At 40.0% G+C, this 14,772-nt stretch overlaps 3 protein-coding genes across 4 annotated transcripts in view; 1 reads left to right on the forward strand and 2 right to left on the reverse strand.

Moving 5' to 3' along the window:
• Positions 1-136: 136 nt before the first annotated feature.
• Positions 137-3,079, reverse strand: LOC108626405 (uncharacterized). 2 transcript variants are annotated; one of them, XM_026814806.1, is made up of 3 exons: positions 1,594-3,079; positions 1,179-1,355; positions 137-1,099 (listed from the first exon to the last, which is right to left on the reverse strand). In XM_026814806.1, exons 1-3 carry the CDS (start codon positions 1,780-1,782, stop codon positions 881-883), a joined length of 585 nt encoding a protein of 194 aa, XP_026670607.1. In that variant the 5' UTR covers positions 1,783-3,079; the 3' UTR covers positions 137-880. The 2 variants fall into 2 exon arrangements, with proteins under 2 accessions (XP_026670607.1, XP_026670606.1); XM_026814805.1 differs by having other exon boundaries at positions 137-1,355.
• A 101-nt stretch (positions 3,080-3,180) lies between these two features.
• LOC108626406 (venom carboxylesterase-6) lies at positions 3,181-10,453 on the reverse strand. The gene is made up of 10 exons (XM_026814812.1): positions 10,404-10,453; positions 10,235-10,353; positions 9,624-9,880; positions 8,130-8,425; positions 7,873-8,072; positions 7,105-7,301; positions 5,069-5,234; positions 4,817-5,007; positions 4,429-4,715; positions 3,181-4,352 (listed from the first exon to the last, which is right to left on the reverse strand). The coding sequence occupies exons 1-10, from the start codon at positions 10,451-10,453 to the stop codon at positions 4,148-4,150; spliced, it is 1,968 nt and encodes a 655-aa protein (XP_026670613.1). The 3' UTR covers positions 3,181-4,147.
• Positions 10,454-11,196: 743 nt separating this feature from the next.
• Positions 11,197-14,772, forward strand: part of LOC108626451 (amyloid beta A4 precursor protein-binding family B member 1-interacting protein) — a 122,791-nt gene continuing 119,215 nt past the window's right edge. The window contains exon 1 of the mRNA XM_018027113.2: positions 11,197-11,456. The gene's annotated coding sequence lies outside the window, so the exon portion shown is untranslated. The remainder of the gene's footprint in view (positions 11,457-14,772) is intronic.

A 14,772-nucleotide genomic window follows, 5' to 3' on the forward strand; every position in this document is an offset into this window, starting at 1 on the left:
ACGAACACATGAATAAAAGAAACGAATTTTTAGTAAATACGATGATATTAATAGAGATTATAATTGAAGTACGTCAAATAAAGATGTCCAACGGAGTTTGATTTTCTTTTATTATAAATTACAAATAGTAGTTGTTTCATCTTCCTCATTAAGTTATAATAATTTTTTATCATCGAATTAACATCTATTGAAATCACTATATTACAAGCTGATCATAATTTCGTACAAATTCAAAAATTTGTCAACTCCTCGTTTGAATCTGGTTTAACTCTTTTGAAGTACTTACCTAATTAAATATTAAAAGTATGTTGACGACAAAATGTCGGGAATCAAGAAAAATTGTTGGAATCACTATTGTTTCTGGATTAATAAAATGGCGCAACTTGGCCTGGACGGCATTATAGTCTCTCTCGTCCTATAGGGTGAAGCTTCATTGCACAGAGCCGCCCTTCACGTGGGGTGAATTCTCGATCCCTCGCATGCTGAATTCAAAAGTAACCGGCGCGCAGGGGTAGGGATGAATGATGAACGGGTGTCGTGAGGAGACCCACGGGAAATTCTCGGAAAATGGTATCGGCACGTTTAAAATCGTAGCTGGCGGCATCTAAGTACAGTCCCTCGCAATCGGATATTAAACTGGTGCGCTGGTAATGCAGTAGATTTACCATGAAACTCGATTTTTCAGTATTCACTGTCATTTCCAGCGTTACCGATACAATACCTAATTTTACAATAATTTTTACGAGCACATTCTCCATTTTTACTATCGATATAATTTCATAATTCGCATAAAAAAGCTCTGCCAATGAATAAAAATTTCTATAATCGCTTATCGTCGAAACAAACTTTGTTTTTAGACAGAATTTAATTTATCAGTTTTCTAATACATTTTATTATTGAAACATTTATATTTCGTGCGAGACAATAATTTAAGCTGTGGTATTGGCAGATGATACTTCAGCATTTTCCGGGTCTTCCTCTTCCGGTATGAGTTTACCCATAAACGCGGCGGAGTAGTTTCCCCTGCCAGGATCATCGAAAACGACCCGGTCGTTGATGATCCACGAACTGTACCGTATCTCCGTAAGTAGTTCGAAACCTACGCTTAATGCCTTCGTTAAATTGGCGCCGCTGGTGAAAACGCCGCCGATCGCCGGCATTTTTAAGGTAACTGCTACCTGCAGGCAAGCGTCGAGGAGCGCGATCTCGACGCCTTTCTCTTGATAAGACGGGTGCACGCAGAGAATGTAAACGCAGAAGTATTCTGTGCACTGAAACCTCTCGTGCGCCTTCGTTTGCACCATTAGTCTGTCCAGTAGCTGCAGAATTTTCCGCAGAATTGCTCCTTCGGTGATCTATGGAAGCGAGAAACTCGTTTTCAGAATGCTGCAACGTGAACTCAACAAGCTCCCTCAATTATTCGGAGTTTTTGCTACTGCGATTGGTATTTTAACTACTTAATCTCCATCCGTTCGTTTGACTCATATATCACTTTAATTTATGCCTATTCGTACGGATTCATCTTGTTAACGAAGCGATTTCAATTTTTTGCCATCTCGAGACCACCACTTTGCTTTTCCATCATGATTGTACCTGTGCACGATCATACGAATCAGTTTTCTCAGGGTCACTGTTGATTCGCGCCACGGCGACTCCGATCACGCGGCCGGATTTGATACTCGTAGCGACCAAGCTTGTTGTGTCCTTCATCCACGTTCTTATGTACTCCAGATACTCGTTCACGGATGTCTGATCCTGGAGCAGCGAGATCGATTTGCACATCGGGTCTTCTCGGAAATGATGGTGCTGTAACGATCAAATTACATTGCAGTAACCACTGTTCGTAATGACTATTGCTTCAATATCTAGTTCACGCAGCGAGGTGATACTAAATCGTTATTATTCGAGCGAATTTTCAATTATGCAACACTATGTTCGCGAGTCGGTTTCATGGCTAAACTTTGATCAGACGCAAAGCTTCGTCGTACTGTGACTCCTTTAGGTCGAATATTTTACACTTGGCCGACGATTCCCATTCAAGGGGTGCCTTCATGCGCGCCTCCACTTCTAACGCGCGCTCGTCTTTCTCCTCGATATCCATTTTGGTAAACAAACGATTCGGAAATTGATCATAAACGGACACTTAAAGATCGTGAAATTTATATAAAATTAGTAGGAAGTGGAAGAGCGTGGTACATCATATAAAAAAAAAAGGATTCCATTTTATATAAATTCTGAACTTATCGCTGAAAGGATATCAAAATGCAGTTCAGTCACATTATTAGAAAAAATAGGAAACAAAAAAGTCTCTGCTGTTAGTACCATTTTTGACAGAATGAATCTACTGTTCTACTGGGGTTCAGTTTAATTCGATTTGCAGCAGCTTCACAATAAAAAATTTCTCTAAAAATTTCAAATGTCGCGTGAAACTTTTATCCAAATTTTGTATTGAAAATTGAATCATTGAATTTAAAGTAATAAGGAATCAGGGATAATAATTTTTTTTAAAAAACCAACATGTATAATATGTATGGAAGGGGCTGGCCGTTTTTTGCCAATGATAATCGTAAGAAAAGTTCTATCAAGGAAAGCGATTATTTCGCTCTGAAACTTCGTCTCTCGGCGATTAGGTCTGTACGGCGTTACGATGAGACCCCAAGCGCCGACGCTCCTATCGTCTGGGAGAGAATGACCAGTGGTTATCGAATTGTTGACCTTCGATTAGACAGATTTATGGAAGCGTTGAAGTTTATACTAGTACATCGCCGTCCGAAGTACAGTTTATTGTGCATAAAAAAATATTTGCCAGCATTGGGAACGTTTACTTGATTTTCTACGTTATTTTTTTCTTACTCATACGAGTAATTTCGTTTAGTAGTTTTGCAAACTTTTGCGGAAATAATGAACGTTAATTTTTCAACTGTGCGTTTCAGAGCCATTTCTGTACGACGGAACCGATGTGCACCGCTGTTGGCCTTACGGATGATGCCCTGTCGATGAAATCGGTCATGACCAAGGTTTTCAAGAAAATGGAAACTCTGATGAGCTTGTGCGCCGTTCAAGACGGTACCAATGATCTCGTGGGCGTGCTAATTGCCACGCCGTTCGACAAGTCCAAATGGTACATTCAGAAAGAGGTAAGTAACGTCATCAACAATTTTCTTATTCAACAATCTAATCCTCGACATGTGCAATTTTTATTCTCTTCGTTTCCGAAGCTCTCACATGAATACACCGTTCAGTTTTACAAAATAATCTTGAAATTAGTACGAAATTACGATTAGACGTCCTCCGTTTGTAGCAAGGAGAGACTTTACGTCAAATAATGAAGCTGAAAAATTTGGTTACTACCAAATCTCAGTATTACGGAATAGGTTCGGAAAGCGCCGTGTGCATCGATGTTATCTGCGTAAAGTCTGATCATCAAAGTAATGGCATTGGCACCGCGTTATTGCGATCTTGCGTTACACGAGCTAGTTACTTCGCGTCGACTTGTGTCGGGCAATTCACTACTAACGCTGCTCAGACAATTGGTACGTTTCACATTCGACTGCACAATATTCGAATTGTATTTAGGGTAATTCGTAGATTTCTTGCGCTTACAGGCGAGAGACTCAATTTCAGTATAGTTTACGAATTACCGTATCAAGAATTAGGTTCAAGAAAGAACAGGTTTCACGTGTTTGAAAGCTGTCACCCAAGAAATTATTCTATAGCTTGCATGGTAGTGCGATTGTCGCCACCACCGATGGAATTATTACTGGCACCACCTTACGTTTCTGCAATAAAATTTTCTAAGAGCAAATTGAAAAGTGATAAAGAGAAAAAGGGCAAAGTGAAAAAGAGCAAAAAGATAAAATAGGGACGATGTAACGTCGTTTCCTTGAATAAACTATTTTAATGTTTGATATAATATGTACACAGCATGTTCGTCTGAACGGAGTTTAACAACGCTGTGCACGGACTTTTAACTTTTCGCGTCATGAAATAATGTGTGCGTGTGGGCGTGTGATTTTTGAAATTTAACATAAGTGAACGTGTGGTATTCGAGGACGGAGATATACAGTTTATGCCGTCTCGCGGCTGTTGCGCGTTAAACTTTACGACTACATGCGCGATAGTCGTAAAGTCTGTTTCGAAGTATTTTTTACAGTTCGTCTTTCCTTTTGCGCGGCTTGCCGTCGTCCAAATCCGGTCGTATCGGTAAACTTTCCCAGAAGTTCATCCTCTCCATCAGGAGATTCTCCGACATTCGGATTTGATCCTGTCCTATGTGAAGGTACTCGAGAGCTTCGGTTCTTACAGGTTTCCATTTAATGGGTATCTTGTCCGATACCTCTGGCGTAGGGTTACTGAAAAATAATTGACCATCTAGTCTAATCTCAGTGTTTAACATTTTTTTAATGAAGAGTTGTACAGCAAGCTCACCCAGTTTTCGCAAAATTGTACCAAAGATTCGTAATGGTGTCGACCATTTGGTGGTCCTGCTTGCTCAATGGTTTCTCCTTGAACAATTGTTCTCCGACTGGGAACAGATACTGGAGTTCATCCGCGTGTGACACGCCGTAGTCGTTATCAGGATCGCCGAATATCATACTGAAAGATGCGGTTCCACGGTACGCGAGGTAATAGTAATACACAGGCGCCGACTGCTTCTCGAGGTAGTTACGCACGGAAGTGTAAGCCGCGTGAGTGAACCAAGCATCGCTGTACATCTGTAACACGTGGTTATTGAGACGTGGGAACTTTGCATAAAAGTAGCATTGTGATTTAATATACGTCAGAATGAACATGTGTAATGTTTCTGTGTACTCACGTCGATGACTTTGAATCGCGTGGAATTATCGAGCGGAGCATCGCCGAAATAAAATTTCCGTATTTCGGTGGCCACGCGTTTCTCCTCGTCTTTCGGGCACGTCTCCCCGAACAGTAACGTTATTGGAGCAATGTTAGAGAAGTCCTTGTTCAATTTTTTTATCAATTTTCCATGATCCAGTGCATACAATCCTGATAATCGAAAGGTAGATGATTTTAATAGTTAAACGATGGTTTGTATAAAAGTGCGTACCCGGTACTATGATAGATCCTTCCTCGGACGTAACTCCCGTCATCCATGGTATGTCCGCTAAGCGGCCTTGCTTCGATAAAACCGCGGGATCTTCAGTTAAGAAAGCGCCAGGATGAACAGGTTCAACTATCGGTCTGAACGGTATCATCGGGCAGTAACCGAACACCTAATAGAAAGTAGAAAGAGGAAAATCGAAGTCTTATTCATTATACCTGGAAAATTGATTGCCATTATAGAGGCTATAAAACATTTACGATAAAATCGGAGATAAGAAGACATGAAAAGTGTATGTAATTTGCAAAACGTCCAAAGTATAATAATTTGAAAAAATAAATCACAGTCGTGATTGTAATTAATTATTGAAATATTCATCCTCTGATTTGATGATAAAAAATAATTCTCGGTACATGGATATTTCTTAATCGTAGATTAAGAAATCATTATTCTTAGTAAAAGGAAATAAAACTGCTGCACCTTAATTGTTTCCTGCGCGATTAATCTCTTTTGAATTCGCGTTAAATGTATTTTAAAGCCTCGGGACTGCAGGTAGAAACTCCTCGGAGGACAATGCAGCCGATTTATCGCTTCATTTCGTGTCCACTTTCACTTGCAATCGTGCTATAACATGCTTCTCTAGCCGAACGATTTTACAGCGAGTACTAATTTATTTCCCTTGTGAATAGTAGCAAGGATTATCGTAATTTCGTAAGGATTGATTTAATTAGGACAGTATGCGTATGAATAGGCAAGTTAATATATTCACGAACACGGAGCTGGTTTTCTTAGAATTAGGAACCACTTATCTATCATGTCATGCCAGTCGCTACTCGACTAAGTAGGTTATCGATAAATCGAATTGCGAAAATTCTACCGTCAAGTAAAATTCATTCAAAACTTCTGTGAGGTAAGAACTTGTTTAACTTACAATGAACGTACGTACGTACATACGTAGGAACGCATAAATAGCTAATATGAATCCTGAGAACGTGACGTGCTGTATGTACTTCTACAACATTATTAAATATGTATTATGTAGTCGCTTAATACTACTTTTTCAGTGATTTCTGATATCAAGACTCTTATGTAAGAATAGCAATTTATAAACGTCATCGTCTATGGTCGTACGACACACGCTATTCGTTTTCAATGCCAAGGTTCGCCCGCGCAATTATCAATGCACACACAAGCTTTGATTGAAACTTGTTTGACTAGGTACGTGACACATTAATCTTTCGCATATAGATCGAGTAGGAATTGAAAGAAGTTAGTCGAATCGTTTCGTAAAATCCAAGTAATTGACAAGCCTATCTCAATGATTTGTAAATTCTACAGAATCAGATCTCAGCATTTGATTGAGTTGCTCTTGGAATCTAGAGGAATGGGGATTTCATTAGATCGCAATCTGCTATAAAAAACAAATATCTGCAAAATCTGTTTCTTAATAGGGAATGACAAACATTCTTAGAGAATTTATGATTCAGATCCTGCTGTTTAATGATACGTCCGAATACGAAACACAAGATCGAACCATATTATTCCATAATTAAAAATTGTTTGCATCGAACATGTACTTAAATACGGATTAACTTAAAAACCGAATCAATGAGGTGCTGTTGTTTAGTATGCAAAATACTTTATCCTAGGCTTGCCAGTTTATTTATTCAATCTACGTGTCGAAACAGTTTATGTGAACATCAACAGAACTTATTTAAAAACACGTATGACTGAACAGACGACAGTGACTTATAAGTATGTATACGTACGCAGATATGCAAATGTAACTGGCGATCGGGCGTGACACGCATGCCAGATATATCAGATAATAATTACAGATAATAAGTATTAAAATGTGATCGATGGTATGAGACATACCATGATTATGTATCAAGCCTATCCCTTCGGTCATTATTTATTCTCATTAAATCATTTGTTTCTTTTACATAATAAAATAATTGCTTCCTTACAACGTCAAAGATGGTCTGTTTAGAACCGTATTTTGATAATTTAAAATTGAAATTAAATATAATTGCACTTACCTGGAACGCGCGGTCGGTGCCGATAATATCTATGGCGTCCTTCGACCGTAGACAGTCGATGAGTTTTTTCGAATCTTTGGAAGGACAACCTAGGAGCTCAGCCACCTTGGTGGCCTTCTTCTTTGCCGAACCCGGCCTGCCGAAGGCCCAAGGGCAATGGCCGTTACCGCTTTGCGAAATCGCGCGTTGGAAAAGTCCTATTTTCAACACAAAGGATAGTAAAAAAATAATTGATGCATTACACAATCTTCTTCATCATCGGCCGTCGAGATCTACTAGACAGCTAATGAGAAACACAATTAGGCCGTGCTCTTCATTTCATCTCATTTCGATTGCAATTTCTAAACTAGGTTTTTCCTTATCATCTCAAGTTACATTCAATGTAGTCGTCTGCGAAAACTTACCTTTATTACGCGCTTAATCAAAAACCTGTTACGAAACTTCGTATCCTTGTCTAAAGGAGAATTATGTCATGATTAGTGCAACGTATATTATGAACCGTGAAAACGGCCTGCGCATGTGTTAGCTGTTTCAACTTCTAGTCCACTTGCCGTTGCGCAATTTTTAAGATATGCGTTTTGTCGCCGTCGTAAAACACAATCTTCGAAATGTTAAAATTTGACAATCTATCCGACGCAAGGTGTCAACGTATGTAAATTAATCTTGACATTTTGTCTGAATTAAAATTCATTTTTTACTGAATATGTAGGCGACGGAGGAGATCAGATTCTATTATTCTATCATTTCAATGCAACAAAAATTATTCACCTTTCGTCAAATCGCTCATCATGTGATAATGGACACTGGCACCACCAGCACTTTCTCCAAAGATAGTCACCAAATTCGGGTCACCACCGAAGGCGGCGATATTTTCATGTACCCATCGAATGGAGAGTGCTTGGTCCTTCAATCCATTATTTCCTGGACACACTGTATCCTCCGTGCTCAAAAATCCCAAGGGTCCGAGTCTGTGAAAAGAATTTATTAATAAATACGCGTGTGAACGTGATTTCTCGGTTTCTCACCTGTAATTCACGGTGACGAGGATCACGTCGTGATCCAATAGAAATTTAGGATTATAGAATTCCGAGTGACCAGCACCGCAGATCCAACCACAGCCATGGAGCCAAATCATAACCGGAAATCCAGCCTTCAGTTTATCGCTTTCCTTGGGTAATTTTGGTGTGTAAACGTTTAAGTAGAGACAATCCTCGTCACCGACGATTTCTTCTTGATGAGTGTAGATATTTCTTTGCGTGCAAATGTTGGCGTCCTCCTTAGCTTCTAGCACTCCGTCCCAGGCTGCTGCTGGCTGCGGTGCCTGTGAATGCACGTTATTAGTAGTATAAGTCCTGACATAATTGGTGTTCCCGAGATAAAATAATTGTTAACATAAAACATCTGATTCGCAGTGGGTCGTAATCGTGTGTTGGTTTAACTGGCTAAGTTCTGGTTGCATACGCACGCGAATATTACCTGCGTGACTTGAATTCGCTTTAAAGAGAGAGTTTAGACTAAGAGTACGTAGTGATAATTTTATTGAATTTTACGAGAGTAACAGCAATTCATCAAGTAGAAATACGATTATTTAATTTTCTAAGATTATGAATGTAATATAATATAAAATAGATAGATAGAAAGAGTGATTACAGTGTCAATATTTAAAACGAGAACTGGTTTGTGTAGGGGGAAAAGTTGTAACCTTCGCGCTCATTAGGTTCATGAGAAGTTGTCATAGTTAATGTATTCACGTGACTTTCGTAACTGAACGTAAAATTACATCACTGATACGCGTTAACGAAAACAAATTTCCAGTTTGATGACGGAAAATTCTGTTTTTTTCTATACGCCTGTTCGAAATAGTTCGCTCGAAATTCTTGAGATAAAAGCAATTTAATCGCATTTGCGTTTAAAAAAATATCAAGTTTTGTAATTGCATTTAAACCTATACGATGAGATTCCATTAAGATGAGACTACGAATCGAACTGAATCGAATAAACACAACTCAGTACACCTGCAAATTAATAATACATTTTGTACTATAGTTTTCCCTTGCTTTTGAAAACAGTGTATAACTCGTTAGATGTTCTGCGAATAGTTCACTTCTTTTTTATTACAACATGAAATCATTGACAAGGAAAATACCAAGGTACACATGTACTAGGAAATCTTTTATGTAATTCGATATTATTTGCATATAGAAGCACGTGTTCAGAATATTTTTTCTTCTAGTTTACAGTAGGCCTGCTATTAATGCGAGTAAGCTTAACATAGCTATAGAAATAGCAATTAAGTAAACATAGCTATAAAAATTACAATATGACATAAAGAGATTATATTAATGTGATATTAATTATAATCGAACAGACTGAGAGCTATATCCATTTATAATAAAATTAATTAATATTTCAATATCCAAACGATAAAATAAATCTTTATCTAAAACACATTTTTTTATATTGATACTATAAATAACTTATTTTATATAAAAATCTGTAGTATCAGATTAGGAATTTACCTCAAATCTGAGCTTCTTAAGGGGTGGCAGCGCGTACGGAATTCCGCGGAATCCGATGAACTCCCTGCCCCGTCTAGTTTTCATAGTTAGCCCCGACAAGGTCCCATTTTTTATCTTAACTACCGGAGCATTGGCCGCGATGAGCTCGAGAAAGCAGAGGCAGCTCAGACAGGTCCACAGCAGGTTTCGATACATGGCTATTTCGAAGATAAGCGAAGAACCTGCGACGCTGGTGCTTCTGACGTATGAATATCCTCCTATTGTGTTGAGAGAAGAAAAACAGAGCACGTGTACACTTTAATGCGATTCATTACGATTGCACAGAGGAAATTCTTTCCGGAATGCGGTTTTTCCCAGATTCGTCAAGATATGCAAATATAATAAATGAATTAATTAAAAGTAATGAGTTAGCATAATACATGCTAAGAGGTCATGTTACAAATATTAAAGACACGTAATCATTGTATAAATATAATTCAAATAACTGTCAATGATAATTACGAGAGATATGAATAAAACATAACAATTGAAATAACAGGAGAAAAAGAGAGATATTAAATTGCATAATTTATTTCAAATATATTAAACGAGTAGATTGCGAATGTACATACGAGTAGTTGTCAAGTTCTCCTCTGTTATTCGAAAAACGAAGAAACTTTTGGTGCTGCTGCAACCCGAGAGAAACGCGTCTGTGATCCGCGGAGGCAAGACCACGACTGTTTCAGGTGAGAGTCATTCAGTCAGATCCTTAGTCCGATGATGTTGTTCTTTGGTACTCACACGATCATGAACACCATGCTCGTTACTGAATCAAGGATGTTTCCGGCCATTTAACCGGTATTGGATATACCTGAGTAGATGCAAACGAGAGTAACGAAGCCTCTGCTTAAGGATGTATTGGCTATACCTTTTATATAGCCAATACATCCTTAAGCATTATGATAAATTGCTACGATCATTTTCGAGGAAGAGGCTTAGATTTCTTAGGTAAGATATTTTTTCTAGCGTTGTATTTTTGTAATAAATTCGAACGATGGTCTTTGGTTTTAATAATAACTAAATTTAAAAATGATTTATCTTTGCGTATTTTATGTACCATCGCATTTGAATCGACATGCGATAGAACCAGCAGACGACTAATTGCCGAGTGACGGTCGCGTTGCCTGGTTCTCTATTTTATCGTCAATTGGTTTATATAAAATAATTTTACAGATTTATTGTAATTATGTAGCTTTCTTGGTGAAATTCATATAGGAGAGATCGTAAGGATTACGAAGGGAATAATAATTGTTCATTACGAATGTTCAATAATAAAAATACGTATGCCCAATTTATTTCAAGTACTTCCCTTATACATTTATATTGTACATTGGTAATTTATTTATTTTAATGTCTGAAACAGATTTTGAACATTGCGCAATCGATGTTAATTTGAAATTCAACAGAAGTTCCGCGGGTCATTTTCAGATGCCGCCGTCACCGAGCTCTCCCGGCGTCCCACGAGTCGTTCGAAACGGGAGATGCGCGCGCGTTCGATGAAGACATGCGCGAGACAAGCGGCCGCAGTCTCGACAGTCAGTGCATGGCGGCCCGAGGTCCATCGATATCGTATCGCGCAGCACTCGAGATACGCGTTCGAACAGAATCGCGCGAGTGCTTTCGTGGTTATACCGGCAAAGCCTCCTTCTCTTGGTCACGGCCGTTTGTTCGCGGGAAGTATATATAACCTCGACGTGGTTGACACTGTGCGTGACGCTTGTGCGACAGGATTTCATCCCCCGCAAGGATCTCGTGGATTCGTCGGAAAGACTAGCACGGGGATCGTCGGCTACGGTGAGTGCTAACATACATTGCATGTACGTAGTATACGTTCCGCGGTTACGCGGCGTCATTTCGTTCCTGTCAAAACGCGACTGATTTTCCGAGGTCAAGGTGATAGTGTACGCGTGACTTTGAAACGTGTTCGTTCCGCTCTTTCCGTTTATCGAACATTTCATTGTCATTATCGTACAATGACTCGTATTCGGGAGGGCATAGATGATTAACGAGGATAATCCGAATTACTCTCGCTGACCATATTAGCGCGTACATGTCAGAGCACGAGGATGGCGTGTTCGACACGAGCTATCCGTACGATGACGTATCCGGCAATGGTGTTCAATGATCCGGAAAATATCGAAGGGACAGCAGACACCCGTCTCGGTGTCACTGGAACGGGTTCGTCGTGGATATCTTTATTTCTCGGGCATGTAATTCCACGTACATCGACTTTGCTTCAGAGCTTTGCGTGATCGTATTCGTTCCGAGGACATCTGTGTCCACACCCACGGCGTTGCCAAACGCTACAGGTGTGGTCATCGGCTTCGATCAAAACATTTATTATCGTTTATCGTTAACGCAAGGTCGTACGCGGGTAATTCTTGAGATATCTCTTATTTTTATTCGGAATTTTTCTGGGGAATACGGGCGTCGCGTACGTGTACCTTTGACATCACTTTCACGGCTCCTACGTGGGCGCGCGGCACGCTCGATTCGAGCAAACCGAACAAGGTTAACGCGAACGGGCAAGGTTAAACTTAATTCGCTTGACGTCTGTTTTCGAGGTCCCGAAACGGTTTCGCAGGTCGTTATCAACGATTTCAAGCCTCCACTCATTCGCATCGCATAGGTATACTAATGTTCAAAAATTCACAAACGAGTGGATGAAATTTCAGATCTACAGTTAGAGGGACTGGAACAGAATTAGATATATTCTTTTTCAGAAAATAACGATAACTCTCAGAACATTTAATCCAGCTTTTATTTTTTCATTTGACACTTCAATCATTTTTAGACATACGTACATATTTCATTTTTGAAAATAATTAATAACTCGAATGGTGACCCGTTTGCTTTTCCGAGAAAGTTTCGATTGTGTCATTCATGAAAACCCTGTTTTTACCGTGCAAAAACGCGACATGATATACTATATAGAATAGTATGGTAGGTGTAAGTACAGATTCACAGATAAAAACGTATTAACAATGGTAATCATTTACATAAATACGATACATGCCTATCAGACCAATTTGCACGGCCTTCTACGCCTTTATCTACTATATTATGTTAAGAGGCAATTTGCATACGTATGCATTTCAAGTTCATTCGTTTGGCGCTCGTCATTAAATCTGCCGAATAAAAATCGTTGGTATTCGTTATTAGCATCCTGGCGTAATTTTCCGGGGTAATAAGATACGTTTGATACTCCGAGTTCGCTTCAGCCTCAGCTTCGCGAAAAATCGGTTGACGAGGAGAAATAAGATTAAACGTGGACGTTTATGTCGCTGCTCGCAATCTAGTCTTATCACTCGCAAGTGGTAATTAGTTGGTACCGTTGCTTATCAATCCGCGACTAGAAATAGAGGTTTTCACTGTATACATTGTGAATGTACGATATTTGTTGGCGAACTTGGATCGTCTTCCCGTTTCTCCGTGCCGGAAGCGGAAACGATAGTGCGAGTCCGTGAGCTTTGTACGTTTGCATTTAATTACAATAATAACAGCGATGATCAAGATGACAAGAGCCAAGAGTGTTCGTCCATGGACATTTTCGGACTTTGATCAATTCATATAAACGTACGTTCAAAATTTATCGATTTTAATCAGGATAATATCGTGCTGGAATGTCCAATACTCATTTTCATCTTCATACGTTAATATAAATGTAAAATATTCTATTACCCTTTATGTTGGCATAAATTGTAAATAATGTTTTCGTCCCCGTGAAATGAAATCTCTTAAACGAGTCGCCTTAAAGCTTTCATTTTACGACCATAATCCCCTCACAATTCTGTAGATTCTCTCAATCGTTCGTATTTCCTCGAAATTGCTGATCGTTTTCGACGAATCGATCCGAAACGAGATGAAATATGTATAAAGTCCTGGCGGTCGTTAAATTTGATGTCACGAAGGACGTATCGAAGGGAAGAACAATAGGTTACTGGTAACCGGCTACGCGAGAGGGAGAGCGAGCACTCTTTCTGTCCGTTTCTTTTGCTCGGTATTTCTCTTCGCGCGCTACGAGAGCGAACAGAAGGATATTTATGTAGGCATAGGCACACCGAGTGAGAGTACTCTTGTCTCGAGGACGGTCACTCGAGTGGTGAATTAGTGGAGTTAGCGACACCGTTTCTTTCCCTTTCTCTCAGTTTCTTCGTCGCTGCACTTAACAGATGATCTTTTTGCTCCGTGATTTCTATCGTTTCTTGAACCCTTCGACGACAGGGATGCGCGATATGTGAATATGATTCACTAACTGTTTTGTACTTGTTCGAGGTCACTGACCGGAAAGAACACATTACGGTTTATCGATGTTGGCTGGGTGCATTAGTCTCATTGATCGACGTTTGCTATTTCATTGAAAATTGGTTTTTAAGTAAATTTTCATTACTGATTCAGCAATTACTCGAACGAGTAGTCTCTCGAATTTACTACAGCGTTACCACGATTGGAAATCACATCGATTGACAGCGTCACGGCGTTGCTTTGTTCCAATCGCCGCGATTCTCGCAGCCTCCACGTTCGATCGAAAGTATTTCAGCAGGATTGTACGTGGTTATTGACCTTGTTCATGACCCCCATTGCAGTTATGCCAGCGCGCTGTGCTTTTCATCGATACCGAGCCGACTCGGGTCGATCGACGAGGTCTTCAGGTGGTTTTTTCCCATTTCTTCTTCTGCCGTTTCTTTTTATCCCGTTCCAGCGCACTTCGCGTTCCCTGTTGCTTCGCTCGTCTCCACTTTTTCCCCCCGCGCCGTGAACCCTGATATTCGTCGAGCATCAATAAACCCGCCACCGCTTTTCGAAGTATAAGTGCGTCGTCTATTAATAGAGCCCTTTCTCTCTCTCTCTCTTTCTTTCTCTTCTTTCTTCCGTTGCGCCGTGCCGGTGTACTCTCGAGAAAGGGAATGCCTCGGACGAGAAGGCAAAGAAGGGGTTGGCGAGCGACGTGCAGCCTTTTTGCCGTAGGTACGCACACCCGCGTGACTCGGCTGTGTGTGGGATGGTACACACCCCTTTTCCGCGGTACTCGGCTCAGCCGGAACGGCCAGACAGAAAAAAAATGTCCAATAAAAATAAGTCCTAAAGTGGTTCCCGCGTGCGCTCCGCG

Source organism: Ceratina calcarata, unplaced genomic scaffold, assembly GCF_001652005.2.
Source record: "Ceratina calcarata isolate Rehan_Ccalc_2016 unplaced genomic scaffold, ASM165200v1 scaffold40.2, whole genome shotgun sequence".
NCBI classification, from domain to species: Eukaryota; Metazoa; Arthropoda; class Insecta; order Hymenoptera; family Apidae; genus Ceratina; species Ceratina calcarata.